Raw genomic sequence first — 21743 nt, forward strand, 5'->3', positions numbered from 1 at the left:
TTGCTTACATTTTCCACAGATGGGCGAGTCGATTAGACGAACAGCGTGTAGCTTACTAGGCAACTTACTGGATGCTGCGGATACGCGGTGGCTTTGCTGACAAGTAACACGAGACGCGACCGCCTTCACCTTCCGCCGACGCGTAGCAGGTCAGGAAGTGTAAGGTGACGGCGACGGCTGCACGCGTAACATCCATAATTGCACCTCTTCCAATTTTTCGGTGACACAGTATCAGCCCGAGGCTTAGCAGATTCCTGTAATAGGGGGTAGTACGCCGCGTACTGCGAAGATAATGGGAACGGTATAAGCCCTGAGTTTTGACGATGCATTCTTCATTAGGCATTTATTCACAGTTGGTGACATGTGAATGACAGGTTACGAGGGTGGCGTCGTGTCGGCGTTCTCGAAGTCCTCCAGAGGGACCGCCTTCTCCTTGTAGATCTGCGCCATCACCGGCACTGACGCCTTCGCAGTTCTGGGGCGCTCTGGACCATCGTAGTCCACGGAGTACAGGCCGAACTTGATCCTGTGGAAACAGTAAACCATAAGCAGCCACTGGAGAAAGCCTGGACAGTTCACGGTCCTATTAAATAGCAATAACAATTGTCTGATGATAAATGAAACCAACAAACACAAAATATCATTGCCGTGTCGAAGAAGTTGTAAATTTGTTAACGCTATATCAACCGGGATAAGGTCTGTGACTGTTTTACAAATTTTCGAAGCAACGTACTTTTGTGCTTTAGCCACCTTTCTTTTTTTTTTAAGTCTGACACGCCGTGTTTCTACATCATAGTGCCATCATCAGGTGCACATTGACTAATTATAAATTATTTTCTTTAATTGAATTTTCTCATGTTTAGAAATGAGATGGAGTGACTTGTTTTACTTGACAAAAAACTTTCTATGGTCAAGATGTCATAAATACTTCTTTATTTTCGACAACCAGTTTCGACAGGCTTTGCTGTCATCTTCTGGTCTTTTTACCAAACGTGTTCATTGTCAGTTGGAACCTCAAGCCAAGTTATCATATTAGTAGACAGGTTCGTCAGTTAAATTTAAATTCGAGTACTTTAGGTCAACAGTGACCGCAACCGTTACAAGCCGAAGCTACAAATTGCTGTAGGTAATAAATCCACCTAACGGTGGACGTATTACAGTCTTCCCAGACCTGTAATCTAAAATATAGTTTAATAAATGTGACTGGTTACAGCAGTTTGTATTAATTGACATAATTTATTTTGTCTTAAATTTGCCACGAGAACAACGTGCTTTCCTTAAATTTTTAACAATGTTTTTATGAGTGTTTTAGTGAGGTAATTGTGTCGACGTTTCTACCCAGAAATTAATGTGAGGTTCAGTGCATCATTTTGTATTTTTGGATGTTTACTTCGTTTCAGTTAAGAGATAGAAAGTTACAGAAGGTTGTATTATAGGTCACAGTAAACTTCTGGGCGGTATCTCAGCCACCTAATGTCACTGGAAGCCCTTTCAACAACAAAAGCATGGCACTCATGACAGACGTAAAGACAGGATAATATATAATGAACAGACGGACACTCATGATAATGGCAGCATGTCAACGAAAGGAGCCCATTCAAATTAAATATTGGTATTAAAACGTGACAGAACTAGAAAAATTTGTTGTTGGCAAAAAAATAATAAGTCTGCCAGCAATGCGCCTGCTACCTCACAAAAAGAAGAAGAAGAAGTAGTAGTACAAGAAGAAGAACGTGCTCTCTTTGAAAGTGTTACATTTACTCGTTGGATGCCAAACAGTGTCAACTGTTGGGACTGCTGAAGAGTATTGAAGTTCTCAGTATAATTCGCAGCTGCAAGACGAAATTCTTGTTGTTGTGGATGTCCGACAGCTGTCACCGCTTCCCACATTTCTGTCGCCAAACGCTCATATCGAGCCATTTTTCCTCACCCTCTTCTGTTTCTCTTCGCTCCGTCGCTTCTTTGATATCCCTTCGGCACCTTTCCCGTGATCCTTCTCTTCTTCTCCTTCAAAAAGATTGCCGTGAATGTGCTCTCTTTTTAGCAGTCAGTCTTCTTCCATTCTTTTAACGTACCCTAACCGTCCTAGCTGTCCTTCTATTCTATCCGTAATACTGTAAACGATATGTGTCATTTTTCTTACTTCTGCATTTCTTACGCGGTCAAGTGGGGAAATTCTATATGCACTTCTCAAGTGATCGATTTCCAAAGCTCGAAACCTCTTTTAATTTCTTTGTGACTTCTGAACATTGACGTCTACATCTACATACATACTCCGCAAGCTGCAGTACTGTGCACGACAGAGAGTAGCACGTCCCACTACATTTCCCATCAGGTCTTCCACTCGCACACAGAACGAGGAAAAAAATTGTCTGTATGCATCCGTAGGAGCCCTAATTTCTTTCGTCTTATCTGCGTGTTCCTTATGCGAAATGTATGTTGGCGGCAACAGAAGCCTTCTGCAGTCGACCTCATATGTCAGTTCTCTAAATTTCCTGATTAGTGCCTCACGAAAAGACTGTTGTCTTCCTTCCAGGGATTCCCATTTGAGCATCCGAAGCATCTCTATAACACCTGGATGGTGATCGAACCTACCGGTAACAAATGTAGCAGCCCATATCTGAATTGCTTCGAGGTATTCCTTTAATCGAAGCTGTTGCGGATCCCAAACACTGGAGCGGTACTCAAATATGGGTCGTACTAGTGTTCTATAAGCGGAGTCCTTTACCACTGAACCACACGGTCCTGAAATTCTCTCTACAGGGTGGTCCATTCATCGTGACCGAGCCAAATATCTCACTAAATAAGCGTCAAACGAAAAAACTACAAAGAACGAAACTTGTCTAGCTTGAAAGGGGAAACCAGATGGCGCTATGGTTGGCCCGCTAGATGGCGGTGCCATAGGTCAAACGGATATCAACTGCATTTTCTTAAATAGGAACCCCCATTTTTTATTACATATTCGTGTAGTACCTAAAGAAATATGAATGTTTTAGTTGGATCACTTTTTTCGCTTTGTGACAGATGGCGCTCTAATAGTCACAATCATATGGCTCACAATTTTAGACGTAGAGTTGGTAACAGGTAGGTTTTCTAAATTAAAATACAGAACGTAGGTACGTTTGAACATTTTATTTCGCTTGTTCCAATGTGACACATGTACCTTTGTGAACTTATCATTTCTGAGAACACATGCTGTTACAACGTGATTACCTGTAAATACCATATTAATGCAATATATGCTCAAAATGATGTCCGTCAACCTCAATACATTTGGCAATACGTGTAACGACATTCCTCTCAACAGCGAGTAGTTCGCCTTCCATAATGTTCGCACTTGCATTGACAATGCGCTGACGCATGTTGACAGGTGTTGTCGGTGGATCACGAAAGCAAATATCTTTCAACTTTCCCCACAGAAAGATATCTCGGGAAGTCAGGTCCGGTGAACGTGCGGGCCATGGTATGGTGCTTCGACGACCAATTCACCTGTCATGAAATATACTATTCAATACCGCTTCAACCGCACGCGAGATATGTACCGGACATCCATCATGTTGGAAGTATATCGCCATTCTGTCATGCAATTAAACATCTTGTTGTAACGTCGGTAGAACATTACGTAGGAAATCAGCATACATCGCACAATTTCGATTGCCATCGATAAATGGGGGCCAATTATCCTTCCTCCCACAATGCCGCAGCATACATTAACCCGCCAAGGTCGCTGATGTTCCACTTGTCGCAGCCATCGTGGATTTTCCGTTGCCCAATAGTGCATGTTATGCCGGTTTACGTTACCGCTGTTGGTGAATGACGCTTCGTCGCTAAATAGAACGCGTGCAAAAAATGTCACCGTCTCGTAATTTCTCTTGTGTCCAGTGGCAGAACTGTACACGACGTTCAAAGTCGTCGCCATGCAATTCCTAGTGCATAGAAATATGATGCGGGTGCAGTCGATGTTGATGTAGCATTCTCAACACCGACGTTTTCGAGATTCCAGATTCTCGCGCAATTTGTCTGCTACTGGTGTGCGGATAGCCGCGGCAGAAGCTTAAACACTTACCTGGGCATCATCATTTGTTGCAGGTCGTGGTTGACGTTTCACATGTGGCTGAGTTCTTCCTGTTTCCTTAAATAACGTAACTATCCGGCGAACGGTCCGGACACTTGAATGATGTCGTTCAGGATACCGAGCAGCATACATAGCACACGCCTGTCGCGCATTTTGATCACAATAGCCATAGATCAAGACGATATCGACCTTTTCCGCAATTGGTAAACGGTCCATTTTAACACGGGTAATGTATCACGAAGCAAATACCGTCCGCACTGGCGGAATGTTACGTGATACCACGTACTTATACGTTTGTGACTATTACAGTGCCATCTATCACAAAGCGAAAAAAGTGATCCAACTAAAACATTCATATTTTTTTACGTACTACACAAGTATGTAATAAAAATGGTGGTTCCTGTTTATGGCAGCGCCATCTAGCGGGCCAACCATAGCGCCATCTGGTTTCCCCCTTCAAGCTAGACGAGTTTCGTTCTTTGTAGTTTTTTCGTTTGACGCTTATTTCGTGAGACATTTGGCCCGGTCACTATCTGTAGACCACCCTGTATTAACCGGAGTCGACCGTTCACCTTTCCTGCTATAGCCCTAACATGCGCATTCCACTTCATATTGCTTTGCAACGTTACACCTTGATATTTTATCGAAGCGTCTGTGTCAAGCAGCACACAGCTAATGCTGTCCTCGACCATTATGAGTTTGTTTTTCCTACTACATGAGGTTTTTCCTACTCATCGCACTAACTTACATTTCTCCTTATTTAGAGCTAGCTGTCACTCATCACACAAACCAGAAATTTTGCATCATCTTACAGTCACTCAATGACAGCACCTTCCAGTACACCCCAGCAACAACAGCAAAACAGACGCAAACTGGTGGTTGCCCTTTCCGCCGAACCACTTACCTTCGTATACAGAAAACAACAGCTGTCCCATCACACTTTCCTGGGGCACTCCTGAGTGTATACTCGTCTCTTATGAACACTCTCCGTCGAGTATAACGAGCTAGGTTCTCGTACTGAAGATAACTTAAGAAGTGATCGAGCCTCTCCCATACCTGGGAACTTAATCTATACGCCCGCATCTCCGTTAACAGTCTGTAGTGGTACACCGTTTCAGATGCTTCTCGTAAAGGTGGGAATATGGAATCTGTCAGCGGCCCTTCACCCAAATTTCGCAGTACATCAGATGAGAAAAGGGCAAACTGAGTTTTGCATTAGAGTTACTTTTTGAAACCATGTTGATTCTTGCACAGAAGCTTTCCCGTTTCAAGGAAATTTACTATACGCGAACTGACAATATGCGTAGCTTGTCTATTGTTGACCGTATTCTTTCACTTTCAGACATTTATGGACCATATTCTTTTTTTGGTCGTCAGTCTGCTGATTGCTTCGATGCGGCTCGCCACGGAATCCTCTCCTTGCAACCCACGTCCTCAAATATGTTCTGGACGTATTCCAATCTCTGTCTTCCTCTACATTTTTTGCCCTCTAGAGCTACCTGTGGAGCCATGGAAGTCATTTCCCAATGTCTTAACATATATTCTATCATCGTGTCCCTTCTCCTTATCAGTGTTTTCCACTCCGATTCTGCGTACAACCTCCTCATTCCTTACCTTATCAGTCCACCTAATTTCAACAGTCGACTCTAGCACCACATCTCAAATGCTTCGATTCTCTTCTGTTCCGGTTTTCCCACAGTCCACGTTTCACTACCATACAATGCTGTACTTCAGACGTACATTCTCAGAAATTTCTTCCTCAAATTAAGGCCGATATTTGATATTAGTAGACTTCTCTTGGCCAGAAATGTCTTTTTTCCACAGCTAGTCTCCTTTTAATGTTCTCCTTGCTCCGTCCGTCATTGGTTATTTTACTGCCCAGGTAGCTGAATTCCTTAACATCAATCCTGATGTTAAGTTTCTCGCTGTTCTCATTTCTACTACTTCTCATTACCTTCGTCTTTCTTCGATTGACTTTCAGTCCATACTGTGTACTCATTAGACTGTTCATTCCGCTTAGCAGATCATGTAATTCTTCTTCACTTTCACTCAGGAAAGCAATGTCATCAGCGAATCATTGATATCCTTTCACCTTGTATTTTAATTCCACTCCTGAACCTTTCTTTTATTTCCATCATTGCTTCCTCGATGTACAGATTGAAGAGTAGGGGCGAAAGGCTACAGCCTTGTCTTACACCCTTCTTAATACGAGCACTTCGATCTTGATCGTCCACTCTTATTATTCCCTTTTGGTTGTTGTACATATTGTAATGACCCGTCTCTCCCTATAGCTTACCCCTACTTTTTTCAGAATCTCGAACAGCTTGCACCATTTTATATTGTCGAACGCTTTTTCCAGGTCGACAAATCCTATGAAAGTGTCTTGATTTTTCTTTAGCCTTGCTTCCATTATTAGCCGTAACGTCAGAATTGCCTCTCTCGTGCCTTTACTTCTCCTAAAGCCAAGCTGATCATTATCTACCGCATCTTCAATTTTCTTCTCCATTCTTCTGTATATTCCTCTTGTAAGCAACTTGTATGCATGACCTGTCAAGCTGATTGTGCGATAATTTTCGCACTTGTCAGCTCTTGCCGTCTTCGGAATTGTGTGGATGATGCTTTTCCGAAAGTCAGATGGTATGCCGCCACACTCATATATTCTACACACCAACGTGAATAGTCGTTTTGTTGCCACTTCCCCAAATTATTTTAGTAATTCTCATGGAATGTTATCCATCCCTTCTGCTTTATTTGACCTTAAGTCCTCCAAAGCTACCTCTTCTAAATAGACTTCTGTTTCTTCTCCTATCACATCAGACAAATCTTCCTCCTCATATGTTCTTTCAATGTATTCTTTCCTCCTATCCGCTCTCTCCTCTGCATTTAACAGTGGAATTCCCGTTACACTTTTAATGTTACCGCCCTTGCTTTTAATGTCACCGACTCTCCTGTACGCTGAGTCTGTCCTTCCGACAATCATTTCTTTTTCGATGTCTTCACATTTTTCCTGCAGCCATTTCGTCTTAGCTTCCCTGGATTTCCTATTTATTTCATTCCTGAGCGACTTGTGTCTCTGTATTCCTGAGTTTTCCGGAACATTTTTGTACTTCCTCCTTTCATCAATCAAGTCAATCAACTTAAGGGTATACGGAATGAGTTTTTCGATGAAAAAATCGATTTTTGGGTAAATGCATTTTCTAAAAATTGAGACTCTCCCGTTTAATACCATGTATAAAATTTTTGGATTACGTGAATAGAACTATTTTAAATAATTTTTTTAAATAATTTCGACACTCGATGTTCCGCACCTTGTATATGAGACGCGAAATATACCTGATGTAACAGCCTTGCCAGAGATATAATTGAGCACAAGAGAGTTAGCTTTTCTGTTGGCTATACTGCTAGACAGTTGACAATAGATTCTGCACCATTTGTATTGTTTCCTTTGTAAGTACATCCATGTCATTGTTGTGAAAGTCGTATGAGGAGAAGTCATTGAGTTTTCTTTCCTTCAACATGCCAAAACCTAGTCTGAAGGTATTTAGAAAGCGTGTACATTAGCGCAAGAAAGTAAAGTGTACTAAAAATTCGTCTGATTCATCTTCATCAGTATCTGGTGTCCCAGTAGCGACTAACCTCAACACTGGTAGTGATACATTGAGTGATGCTGCTGCTACTACACCGGAAAGTGCTTCAAGAAGAAAACTAGCTGGAATAGAAGAAGAATACAAGAAACTAAATGCTGGGACTACAAAATATGAGGTAATTAACGTCTGTTTATTATCAGACGTTTTGGAGAACAATGTGTGCTGCAAACAATGTGGAAAATGTGGTGTTTCATTGAAAACAAACTTACATGTGGGACTTGCTTGTGAATTAGAGTTGATGTGCAGTTATTGCAAACACAGTGTTACTTTCTTCAATTCCTCACATGTTACTGCAGATACAGGTAAACTATACGATGTAAACATTAGACTGGTTTATGGATTACGGTGTACAGGAAAGGGCAGGGCTGCAGCTGCCATGTTGTGTGGTGTGATGAACCTCCCTCCTCCACCTTCAAAATTTAACAAACACACAATTGCAACAGGCTCTGCTGTAGAAGATGTGGCACAGGAAAACATGAAAGATGCTGTTGAGGAAGCAGTTGTTGAAAATAATAATAGCAGAGACTTGTCCATAGCTTTTGATGGAAGCTGGCAGAAGAGAGGCCACACATCTCTGAATGGTGTAGTAACAGCTACAAGTGTGGACGCTGGTAAGGTAGTTGATGTGGCAATACTTTCCAAGCATTGCAGTTGCAAGGAGAAAATGAAAAATAAACATGAAGTGGAGTGCATGGCAAATTACTATGGGTCAAGTGGTGGTATGGAAGTTGCTGGTGTAAGAAGTATTTATCAACGCTCAGTAAAATGGTACAACGTTAGATACATAAATTATCTTGGGGATGGTGACTCAAAGGCTTTCAAAGAAATCGAGGAACTGATACCCTATGGTAACGATGTGAAAAAATCCAAACTGGAGTGTGTTGGCCATGTTCAGAAAAGGGTGGGATCAAGACTTCGACGGCTCAAGGCTAGCATGAAAGGCAAGAAATTGAGCGATGGCGAAACTTTAGATGGGAAAAATAGACTGACAGATGCTACAATAGATCATATTCAGAAGTGCTATGGTCTAGCAATAAGACAGAATACAGCAGATGCAGAATTAATGAGAAGAGCAGTCTGGGCTGTGTTTTTTCATACAGCTTCAAACAATGAGAATCCCCAACATGGGCTATGTCCAAAAGGAGACGATAGTTGGCGCAAGTACAACAGAGGCAAGGTAACTAAGAAACAATACAATCACCCTCATCACCTGCCACCTGCCATAATGGATGAAATGAAACCAATATTCCGGGACCTCGCAGATATTAGTCTACTAAAGAAATGTCTTCATGGCCGGACTCAAAATCCAAATGAGTGTGTCAACCATGTGGTATGGAATAGACTACCTCAAACTGTGTTTGTGGGTATAAACACACTTCACTTTGGCGTTTATGATGCTGCTTCATCATTCAATCAGGGCAATATAACAAAGTGCAATGTTCTGCAGAAGTTGGGGCTCTGTGTAGGACTACGAACTGCCGTAGCTATGCTTTGTTTGGACAAGGAACGGCTCAGGTCTTCAGATAATGCCATAAAAGTATATTCAAAGACGGCTAGACAGCTTAGCAGAGCCATCAAGAGGAAGCTGTTGGACGACTCTGATGATACAAGCTATGGAGCGGGCTTGTACTGAAGTAAAAACTTTGAAGCTAATTTCCCGTAACTTAAGTTTTTTTGTGTATAAGGTACATTTTCTCAGGGCCTATTTATAGTAGAAAGATGAAATTTTCTACAGTTGTTCCTTAAGACCTCCTAATATATCTGAATTAAAAGATATATGGAATTATTTTGTATTAATGGATGTAAATTTTAAAATACTTGTTAAAATGTATAGCTTTTTTAACATTTACAAAAAATAAAATATCTGAAAAACTATACATTATTTTTTCAAAATTAATAATTCAGCATAAAAGCAGAACATATCTCAGCGTTCTGTGAAAAAATCAAGAGTATCGTCCAAATAACAAATGAGAAAATGTTCCTAACTTTTAGCTCAATTTAGCATTGTAAGCATAGGGCGTTCCGTATACTCTTTGTATTTCTTTTGTTACTAATGGTTTCTTCGCAGTTACCTTCTTTGTACCTATGTTTTTCTTCCCAAGTTCTGTGATGGCCATTTTTAGAGATGTCCATTCCTCTTCATCTATACTGCCTACTGAGCTATTCCTTATTGCTGTATCTATAGCCTTAGAGAATTTCAAGCATATCTCGTCATTCCTAAGTACTTCGGTATCCCACTTATTTGCGAATTGACTATTTCTGACTAATCACTTCAACTTCAGCCTATTCTTCATCACTACTATATTGTGATCTGAATCTATATCTGCTCCTGCTTACAATCCAGTATCTAATTTCGGAACCTCTGTCTGACCATGATATAATCTGACTGAAATCTTCCCGTATCACCCGGCCTTTTCCAAATATACCTCCTCCTCTTGTGATTCTTGAACAGGGTATTCGTAGTTACTAGCTGGAACTTGTTACAGAACTCAATTAGTCTTTCTCCTCTTTCATTCCTTGTCCCAAGCCCATATTCTCCTGTAACCTTTTCTTCCACTCCTTCCCCTACAACTGCAGTCCAGTCCTCCATGACTATTAGATTTTCATCCCCCTTTACATACTGCATTACCCTTTCAATATCCTCATACACTTTCTCTGTCTCTTCATCTTCAACTTGCGACGTCGTCATGTATACCTGAACTATGGTTGTCGGTGTTGGTTTGCTGTCTATTCTGATAAGAACAACCCTGTCACTGAACTGTTCACAGTAACACACCCTCTGCCCTACCTTCCTATTCTTAACGAATCCTACTAGTGTTATACCATTTTCTGCTGCTGTTGATGTTACCCTATACTCATTTGACCAGAAATCCTTGACTTCTTTCCACTTTACTTCACTGACCCCTACTATATCTAGTTTGAGCCTTTGCATTTCCCTTTTCACATTTTGTAGTTTCCCTACCACGTTCAAGCTTCTGACATTCCACGCCCCGACTCGTAGAACGTTATTCTTGCGTTGATTATTCAATCTTTTTCTCATGGTAACCTCCCCCTTGTCAGTCCCTTCCCGCACATCCAAATGGGGGACTAATCCGGAGTCTTTTGGCAATGGAGAGATCATCATTACACTTCTTCAATTACAGGCCGCATTTCCTGTGGATACACGTTACGTGTTTTTAATGCAGTGGCTTCCATTGTCTTCTGCAGCCTCATGCTGTTGATCATTGCTGATTCTTCCGCGTTTAGGGGCAGTCTCCCACCGGTAGGACAAGAGACTGCCCTGAACCTCTGTCCGCTCCTCCGCTCTCTTTGACAAGGCTGTTGGCGGATTGAGGGGTGACTTCTTATGCTGGAAGTCTTCGGCCGCCAATGCTGACTATTCATCAAAATATAAGCAGCGACGGGACTCGAACCAAGGACCGAAAAGGTTTAATTATGTATCAAAGACGCTACCCCTAGACCAAGGGTACCAGATGTTTATCATGTATCGATCACTATATCATCGGAAATTTAAACAATTTTTGCATGAAGTTGATGTAAGATTCGGAGACATATTTGGTCATTCCGAATTTCGTTGGTTGAGTGCAGGAAAATATTTAACTCGTTTCTTTGCACTTAGAAATGAAAGTTCCAGGTTTTAGAATAGAGAAGTATAATCGGATACTACGGAATTTGAAAATAAGCTGAAGGATTCACTTTCTTAATCGGAATAGTATTTTTGACAGGTTCTAGAAATGTGATTCTTCAATTTCTCCAGGCGTATTTTATGACGAAATAAATCTCTGGTGAACGGCCTGGTATGAGTGTGCATAGGACGCCATATTTCGGCAATCGACCACGTTGCCATCATCAGGTGCGCTGACGTACTGACCGGCGGTGGGCCGGCGCCAGGTAATATGTGTCCTATGCACACTCATACCAGGCTGTTCACCCGAGATTTACTTCGTCTGGTTCTATAAATGATTTAAATAATTAGAATTTTCGTTCGCAAGGAAAGAAACGCACTATTTGTGATATGTTAATGGATATTTATGGATTGCGGTGAAAACTTACATTGTTTAAATTACAGCTAAACGAGGAAAATTACATTAATTCCGGAGTTGCTGAGACTCTTTGAATTGAAGCAAGAATACAGGGAACTACAATTTTCAACATTTACTTCTGTATTTGTTGAAGTCTCCAATGACTCTTAGAGCCGTTTTAAAGATTGTAAATGTATAGAGCCGGATATCAATTTCTTCGACAATAAAATTAAAACTACCCTTAAAAATTCTAGACGCAATCTTCAAGAAGGAGTTTGCAGGTTACTAAATGCTGTCCAGAACAAAACTAGATGCCAAAATTTTGTAATCATGTCACGAGATCGGTAACCAAAAATCAGAAACTTTGCTCTTAAGATAAATACATTTTGTGATCAACATACATTTGTGATGGCACATTTTATTCAATGAACTATATGAAACGTGCTTTACGCAGTGTAGTGTCTAGTGATTCGTCGTAACATTAGCTTCGTTTCGTTACAATGGAAATTGCGATCGAATCACAGAACTTTTCAAGACCAAGCTACTGATACCTAACCTAAACATTTAAATATCTCATTAATCTAAGTATAAGAGTTTGAGATACACAGCTTAATAAAAATCAGTATTTTAGTCGTGTATGTCTTGAGTTTGAGGGGGAGTCACTCACTGGAGGGGAATGGCCCGCGATCCTCGCTTTGCCGGGCCCCATGTAAACTGTGACGTCAGTTTCTTATTTTACAATGCCGACAGCCTGGATGTACTCACGTGTATCCACTCATCCACTCCAGGTTGTCGAGCAGGCTCCAGGCAGTGTAGCCGATCACTGGGACGCCGTCATCGTTGATGGATCTTAGGAGGGCGGAGAGGTATCCCTGTAAACGTCGACAAATCTGCTCGTTTCCACTCTGAATGAAGCAAACATGCATCTTAGAGTCTCAACGCTACGGCACATTATAACAAAAAAGAAAGTGAGCAAACTGAAAACATGCCTTATCATCCTTCAACTCATCCAGCTGGTTAAAGGGTGATTGAGGAGCGATGACATGAAAGGAACACTCAGTTTAACCTAGCTCCCAGGAGTGTCGTGTTTCTTCCAAATATTTCTACCGAATCAACATTTACCCTTTCTAGAGCATTTTAAATAGCCTTCATCCAATGCTGCTTTCTATGAATCAGTGTGAACTGCATCGCAGAAATACTTGTTGCCCATGTATTACGGCATTTTCACGTTCCGTCACACGTCTAACATGACAATAATGACTGCTTATATACGTCTGTGAGTGTACTATCAAGTCCTATTTTTTCCTTCACGATCTATGAAGGAGTGTAACCTGCTGGGCTGAACATTATAGTTACAGTTCTGTAAAACGTTTTTTGTGAGACATCAGGACATTTAATCTGGTGTTTGCCATTTCTGATTTTTCGCTGTTTAACTGAGCTCTTCCATAAGAGCCATATGTGCACGTAAGTTTTACACATATTGAGAAAAGTCGCTCCAGAATTCGATACACCGAGCGAGGTGGTGCAGTGGCTAGCACGCTGGACTCGCATTCGGGAGGACGACGGTTCAATCCCGCATTAGGCCATCCTGATGTAGGTTTTCTGTGATTTCCCTTAATCGTTCTAACAAATGCCGGGATGGTTCCTTTGAAAGGGCACGGCCGACTTCCTTCCTCTTCCTTCCCTAAACCGATGAGATCGATGACCTCGCTGTCTGGTCTCCTTCCCCAAACAACCCAATCCAATCCAGAATTCGATACTGTGATGGAATGGATTTGTTACATATGAAGAACGGCAAAAGAGGAAAAAGATTCCAATAACGCACCTACGTGAAATACACGTTTAGCGACACATACAGGGAAAGTGAGAACTGCAAGACTTGTATATTTCGGGTAACCGATAAAAAGACGAACACAACAGCAGACCTCTGGTCAGAATGACCACATCACAATCTTAGAGATGCTAAGAATTTCTTTCTCAGAATGTTCTTGTAGTAGTGAATGGTTGGCTGGCCTTTCTCTTGAACACTTCTGTTTGAGTATAGTATGGAATCTACATCTATCTACATCTACATCTATACTCCGCGAGCCACCTTACGGTGTGTGGCGGAGGGCACTTATTGTACCACTATCTGATCCCCCCTTCCCTGTTCCATTCACGAATTGTGCGTGGGAAGAACGACTGCTTGTAAGTCTCCGTATTTGCTCTAATTTCTCGGATCTTTTCGTTGTGATCATTACGCGAGATATATGTGGGTGGTAGTAATATGTTGCCCATCTCTTCCCGGAATGTGCTCTCTCGTAATTTCGATAATAAACCTCTCCGTATTGCGTAACGCCTTTCTTGAAGTGTCCGCCACTGGAGCTTGTTCAGCATCTCCGTAACGCTCTCGCGCTGACTAAATGTCCCCATGACGAATCACGCTGCTTTTCGCTGGATCATGTCTATCTCTTCTATTAATCCAACCTGGTAAGGGTCCCATACTGATGAGCAATACTCAAGAATCGGACGAACAAGCGTTTTGTAAGCTACTTCTTTCGTCGATGAGTCACATTTTCTTAGAATTCTTCCTATGAATCTCAACCTGGCGCCTGCTTTTCCCACTATTTGTTTTATGTGATCATTCCACTTTAGATCGCTCCGGATAGTAACTCCTAAGTATTTTACGGTCGTTACCGCTTCCAATGATTTACCACCTATGGCATAATCGTACTGGAATGGATTTCTGCCCCTATGTATGCGCATTATATTACATTTATCTACGTTTAGGGAAAGCTGCCAGCTGTCGCACCATGCATTAATCCTCTGCAGGTCCTCCTGGAGTACGTACGAGTCTTCTGATGTTGCTACTTTCTTGTAGACAACCGTGTCATCTGCAAATAGCCTCACGGAGCTACCGATGTTTTCAACTAAGTCATTTATGTATATTGTAAACAATAAAGGTCCTATCACGCTTCCCTGCGGTACTCCCGAAATTACCTCTACATCTGCAGATTTTGAACCGTTAAGAATGACATGTTGTGTTCTTTCTTCTAGGAAATCCTGAATCCAATCACAAACCTGGTCCGATATTCCGTAAGCTCGTATTTTTTTCACTAAACGTAAGTGCGGAACCGTATCAAATGCCTTCCTGAAGTCCAGGAATACGGCATCAATCTGCTCGCCAGTGTCTACGGCACTGTGAATTTCTTGGGCAAATAGGGCGAGCTGAGTTTCACATGATCTCTGTTTGCGGAATCCATGTTGGTTATGATGAAGGAGATTTGTATTATCTAAGAACGTCATAATACGAGAACACAAAACATGTTCCATTATTCTACAACAGATTGACGTAAGCGAAATAGGCCTATAATTATTCGCAACTGATTTATGACCCTTCTTGAAAATGGGAACGACCTGCGCTTTCTTCCAGTCGCTAGGTACTTTACGTTCTTCCAGCGATCTACGATAAATTGCTGATAGAAAGGGGGCAAGTTCTTTAGCATAATCACTGTAGAATCTTAAGGGTATCTCGTCTGGTCCGGATGCTTTTCCGCTACTAAGTGATAGCAGTTGTTTTTCAATTCCGATAGCGTTTATTTCAATATTTTCCATTTTGGCGTCCGTGCGACGGCTGAAGTCAGGGACCGTGTTACGATTTTCCGCAGTGAAACAGTTTCGGAACACTGAATTCAGTATTTCTGCCTTTCTTCGGTCGTCCTCTGTTTCGGTGCCATCGTGGTCAACGAGTGACTGAATAGGGGATTTAGATCCGCTTACCGATTTTACATATGACCAAAACTTTTTAGGGTTCTTGTTTAGATTGTTTGCCAATGTTTTATGTTCGAATTCGTTGAATGCTTCTCTCATTGCTCTCTTTACGCTCTTTTTCGCTTCGTTCAGCTTTTCCTTATCAGCTATGATTCGACTACTCTTAAATCTATGATGAAGCTTTCTTTGTTTCCGTAGTACCTTTCGTACATGATTGTTATACCACGGTGGATCTTTCCCCTCGCTTTGGACCTTAGTCGGTACGAACTTATCTAAGGCGTACTGGACGACGTTTCTGAATTTTTTCCATTTTTGTTCCACATCCTCTTCCTCACAAATGAACGTTTGATGGTGGTCACTCAGATATTCTGCGATTTGTGACCTATCACTCTTGTTAAGCAAATATATTTTCCTTCCTTTCTTGGCATTTCTTATTACACTTGTAGTCATTGATGCAACCACTGACTTATGATCACTGATACCCTCTTCTACATTCACGGAGTCGAAAAGTTCCGGTCTATTTGTTGCTATGAGGTCTAAAACGTTAGCTTCACGAGTTGGTTCTCTAACTATCTGCTCGAAGTAATTCTCGGACAAGGCAGTCAGGATAATGTCACAAGAGTCTCTGTCCCTGGCTCCAGTTCTGATTGTGTGACTATCCCATTCTATACCTGGTAGATTGAAGTCTCCCCCTATTACAATAGTATGATCACGAAACTTCTTCACGACGTTCTGCAGGTTCTCTCTGAGGCGCTCAACTACTACGGTTGCTGATGCAGGTGGTCTATAGAAGCATCCGACTATCATATCTGACCCACCTTTGATACTTAACTTAACCCAGATTATTTCACATTCGCATTCGCTAATAACTTCACTGGATATTATTGAATTCTTTACTGCTATAAATACTCCTCCACCATTGGCGTTTATCCTATCCTTGCGGTATATATTCCATTCTGTGTCTAGGATTTCGTTACTGTTCACTTCCGGTTTTAACCAACTTTCCGTTCCTAATACTATATGCGCACTATTTCCTTCAATAAAAGATACTAATTCAGGAACCTTGCCCTGGATACTCCTGCAGTTTACCAATATTACGTTAACTTTTCCTGTTTTTGGTCTCTGAGGACGGACGTTCTTTATCAACGATGATAATGTCCTCTCTGGTAAGCCGTCAGGTATTTTATCGTTTCGCCCAAGGGGGGGTCCCTCTAACCTAAAAAACCCCCGTGTGCACGCCACACGTACTCTGCTACCCTAGTAGCTGCTTCCGGTGTTCAGTGCACGCCTGACCTGTCTAGGGGGGCCCTACAGTTCTCCACCCAATAACGGAGGTCGATGAATTTGCAACCATTATAGTCGCAGAGTCGTCTGAGCCTCTGGTTTAGACCCTCCACACGGCTCCAAACCAGAGGACCGCGATCGACTCTGGGCACTATGCTGCAGATATTAAGCTCAGCTTGCACTCCGCGTGCGATGCTGGTTGTCTTCACCAAATCAGCCAGCCGCCGGAAGGAACCAAGGATGGCCTCAGAACCCAAGCGGCAGGCGTCATTCGTTCCGACATGTGCTACTATCTGCAACCGGTCACACCCAGTGCGTTCAATAGCTGCCGGAAGGGCCTCCTCCACATTACGGACGAGACCCCCCGGCAAGCACACCGAGTGCACACTGGCATTCTTCCCCGACCTACCCGCTATTTTCCTGAGGGTCTCCATAACCCGCCTAACGTTGGAGCTCCCTATAACTAATAGGCCCGCCCTCTGTGACTGTCGGGACCTTGCCGGAGAATCGGCCACTGGCCCAACAGGCGAGGCAGCCTGTGGTGGCTCGGAAACGATGTCATCACCACTAGGAAGCACCCCGTACCTGTTGGAAAGGGGTAAGGCAGCTGCCACGCGGCCAGATCCAACCTTCGCCTTTCGGCCAGGCACGCGCGAGCCCACCACTGTACGCCATTCACCCTGGAGTGATGGCTGACCGGTAAGATGCTCACTGCCGGAAGACGCAGCGACATCAGGGGTTCCATGTGATTCCAAGGCCACCGAAGTAGGCATAGGTCTCACCACAGTTGCCCCAACGCCACTACGAGCCGACGCCTGCGCCTCGAGCTCGATGAGCCTAACAGACAAAGCCTCCACCTGCCCCCGAAGAGTGGCCAATTCTCCTTGCGTCCGCTCACAACAACCACAGTCCCTACACATGACTATGTTTACCCTACTCTATACGGTGACAAATTCCCAAGATAATCTTCTGATGAGCTACTCTGATAATCAAGAAACACTCACTGAAATACGAGACGCGAAAACTACGCTAGGTTTTCCCAGAAAAACTATTTAAAAGCTAAGCGCAGCAAATAAGTACAAAAACGCTTTATACAAACAGTACTCGCTGCTGCTGGTGCTCTCTCTCTGGCTGTCACAAGACAACTGCTGATTCAAGTGACTAGTGGCTAACGGCCGCGAAACAAACAAAAGACGGTTTTAGGGCGCTTTCTGTTCTAAACGATCAAGAAAACACTAAGAAATCTAACACGAAAACTACGTAAAGTTTTATCAATAACTGTTAGTTACTATGCAGAGCAGATAAACACAAATAGAATCCCTTCCTTAGTGGAAGGTCGTAAACAAAATGCAAAATAAACGCTTTATACAAACAGTACACGCTGCTGCTGGTGCTCTCGCTCTGGCTGTCACAAGACGTAAAAGTGGCCAACTTTATGTTTGAGGTATTACTTTGTGACAACAGAGCACTCCAGCTTTTTATTGTTAAATATTGTAATTGAAACAGGCACGTTTCACATGGATTATGTTATAGTAAGACATTCGAAACAGTTTGTTAAACTACAAACGATTTGCGGGGTCAGGGATGGACTCTGATGATATTTAACTGATTTGCCGATTCAAATAGTTGAGTCGGAGAATAGGAAGTCAATGAGGTGACATGGGTAAGGTAAAAGAACGAGGGCTGACAGGGGTAAAGAACCCAACAGATGAAGAACGGGTAGCTTACAAAGGTGAAACAGCAAAAGCAGCAGAGGATCACGAAAGGAAAAGATAAGGGCCGGAACAAATGGTTGTTGAGATATTGAATTCAAATGAGAAAATAGAAAAGAAAATAAGACGCAAAAAATGAAGCAGGCAAGAGAGAATTCAGAAGTCTTAAAAATGAGGCTGATTGAAAGTGAAAAATGACAAGCAGGAATGTTTCGAGATGAAATGTAATTAAATCTGGCGGTACTGAAGAAATCGAATTCGGAAATAAGACACTAAATGAGGTAAGGTAGTGTTGCTGTTGGCGGAGCAAAACAGATGGACAAAGCAAAGAGGTTGTGAAATGTAAACTGACAAAAGCAGGAAAAGCATTTCTCAAAAAGAGAAATTTGGTAATACTGAATATAAATGAAAATGTTGGGAAACCTTATAGCAAAGTATCTGATAGGTGTGAAGCTCTGTATGGAATTAAAATCTACACTATGATCACTTTAGACAAAAAGAGAAGTTTTTGGAAAGTGGTGCTGCAGAATTACATGAGTATATCATATAACTACTCTTGATGAAGAAACATGTAACTGGGAGACAACGTTTTTGACGAAAGTAACTAGAAGAAGTCATCCGTTGATTCGACCCATCTTATGGAAATATGATGGAGTGGTTCGTTTCGTAATGGAAGAATGCGGGGCGGGGGTTGGCAGTGTGGGGAAGTGTGGAGGAGGGGGGGGGGGGAGGAAGGAGGACGTGATAGATGGAGACAAAAGCTTGACTGCAGCAAGGAAGCTCAAATAGAGATAAGGTGCAATAGTCACGCAGGTTTGGACTGGATAGACAAGCACGGAGAACTGCATCAAACCCGTCTTCGGACTGAAAACGACTACAACAACGTTGAAGATGACCATTTGTTAGAGATTTATGAAACCGCTTCTATATTAGCGTATACACAGAGTCGACGATAGTCACGGGATAGCTATATGCGCAAATACAAATGACAGTAGTATTGCGTACACGAGGTATAAAAAGGCAGACCATTGGCAGAGCTGTCGTTTGCGCTCATGTGATTCGTATGAAAAGGTTTCCAATGTGAGTATGACCGCACGACGAGAATATACACGCTTTCAACACGCAGTCACAGTTGGAGCTAGGGCGCATGGGACATTTCGGAAATCGCTAGGGAATTCAACATTGCAAGATGAACAGAGTCAAAAGTGTGCCCTGAATACTACATGGCATTACCTCTCACCACAGACAATGCAGTGGCCGACGGCCGTCACTTTACGCAGAAATTAATATCGGACGTACGATGAACGCATCCGTTACGGCAGTGCGCCAAAATCTGGCGTTAAGGGGCTACGGTAGCAGACGACCGCTGTGGGTGTCTGTCCTACAAGCACGACATCGCCTGCAGCGCCTCTCCTGGGCCCTAGACGACAGGATAACCGTGGCCTGGTCAGATGAGTACGGCCTTGGCGCAGTGGTAACACCGGTTACCGTCACATCACCGAAGTTAAGCGCTGTCAGGCTGGGCTAGCACCTGGGTGGGTCACCAACCGGTCTGCCGAACGCTGCTGGCAAGCGGGGTGCTTTCAGCCCCTGTGAGGCAAACTGAGGAGCTACTTGAGTGAGAAGTCTCGTAAGCTGACAAACGGCGGGTTGCTGACCACACGCAACTCTGTATTTGCATGTACTGATCCCTGTGGGTTGAGGATGACACGGCGGCCCGTTGGTACCTTGTGCCTTCACGCCGTGTTCGGGCGAAGTTTAGCTTAGTTTTGGACGGATGAGTCCCGATTTCAGTTCGTAACAGCTGATGACAAGGTTCGAGTGTGGCGCTGCCCCACGAAGCCATGGATCCAGGTTGTCAACTATGCAAGCTGGTGGTGGCTCCGTAATGATATGGGCTGTGTTTACGTGGAACAGATGGGTCATTGCCGGCCGGAGTGGCCGAGCGGTTCTGGGCGCTACAGTCTGGAACCGCGCGACCGCTACGGACATGGATGTGTGTGATGTCCTTAGGTTAGTTAGGTTTAAGTAGTTCTAAGTTCTAGGGGACTGATGACCTCAGATGTTAAGTCCCATAGTGCTCAGAGCCATTTGAGCCAATGCGGCGTGTCACTGGCACAAAATTCTTTACAATTGGTTTGAAGTAAGTTTTGAACAGTTCGAGCGAATGATTTGGTCACTCAGAAGGCCCAACACAGATTCCATCAAACACTTATGGGACATAATCGGGAGGTCAGTTCGTGTCCAAAATCCTGCATCTTCGCAATTGTTGTTGTTGTGTTCTTCAGTGCAGAGACTGGTTTGATGCAGCTCTCCATGCTACTCTATCCTGTGCAAGCTTCTTCATCTCCAGGTACCTAATGCAACCTACAACCCTTCTGAATCTGTTTAGTGCATTCATCTCTTGGTCTCCCTCTATGCTTTTTACCCTCCACGCAGCCCTCCAGTACCAAACTGGTGATCTCTTGATGCCTCACGATATCTCCTATCAACCGATCTCTTCTTCTACTCAAGTTCTGCCACAAATTCCTCTTGTCCCCAATTCTATTCTGTACCTCCTCATTAGTTACGTCATCTACCCGTCTTATCTTCAGCATTCTTCTGTAGCACCACATTTCGAAAGCTTCTATTCTCTTGTTGTCTAAACTATTTATCGCTCATGTATGACTTCCGTACATAGCTACACTCCATACAAATACTTTCAGAACAGACGTACTTACGCTTAAATCTATACTCGATGTTAACAGATTTCTCTTCTTCAGAAACGCTTTCCTTGACATTGCTAGTTTACATTTTATAACCTCTCTACTTCACCATCATCAGTTATTTTGTTCCCCAAATAGCAAAACTCATCTACTACTTTAAGTGTCTCATTTCATAATCTAATTCCCTCAACATCAGCTGATTTAATTTTACTTACACTACCCTCGTTTTGCTTTTGTTGATGTTCATCTTATATCCTCCTTTCAAGACACTGTCCATTCCGTTCAACTGCTCTTCTAGGTCCTTCGCTGTCTCTGCCAGAATTACAATGTCATAGGCGAACCTCAAATTTTTATTTCTTCTCCATGGATTTTAATTCCTGCTCCGAATTTTTCTTTTGTTTCCTTTACTGCTTGCTCAATATACACATTGAAAAACATTGGGCATAGGTTACAACCTTATCTCACTCCCTTCCCAACCACTGCTTCCCTTTCATGCCCCTCGACTATTCTGCCATCTGGCACATGTACAAATTGTAAATAGTCATCCG

At 42.8% G+C, this 21743-nt stretch overlaps 1 protein-coding gene across 1 annotated transcript in view; it reads right to left on the reverse strand.

Moving 5' to 3' along the window:
* Positions 1–375: 375 nt before the first annotated feature.
* LOC124709101 (myrosinase 1-like) overlaps positions 376–21743 on the reverse strand; it is a 134015-nt gene continuing 112647 nt past the window's right edge. The window contains exons 9-10 of the mRNA XM_047240750.1: positions 12510–12616; positions 376–526 (exon numbers count right to left, since the gene is read on the reverse strand). Coding sequence (XP_047096706.1) covers positions 376–526; positions 12510–12616 — 258 coding nt within the window. The remainder of the gene's footprint in view (positions 527–12509; positions 12617–21743) is intronic.

The sequence above is a fragment of the Schistocerca piceifrons genome, chromosome 7 (assembly GCF_021461385.2).
Source record: "Schistocerca piceifrons isolate TAMUIC-IGC-003096 chromosome 7, iqSchPice1.1, whole genome shotgun sequence".
In the NCBI taxonomy this organism is placed as follows: Eukaryota; Metazoa; Arthropoda; class Insecta; order Orthoptera; family Acrididae; genus Schistocerca; species Schistocerca piceifrons.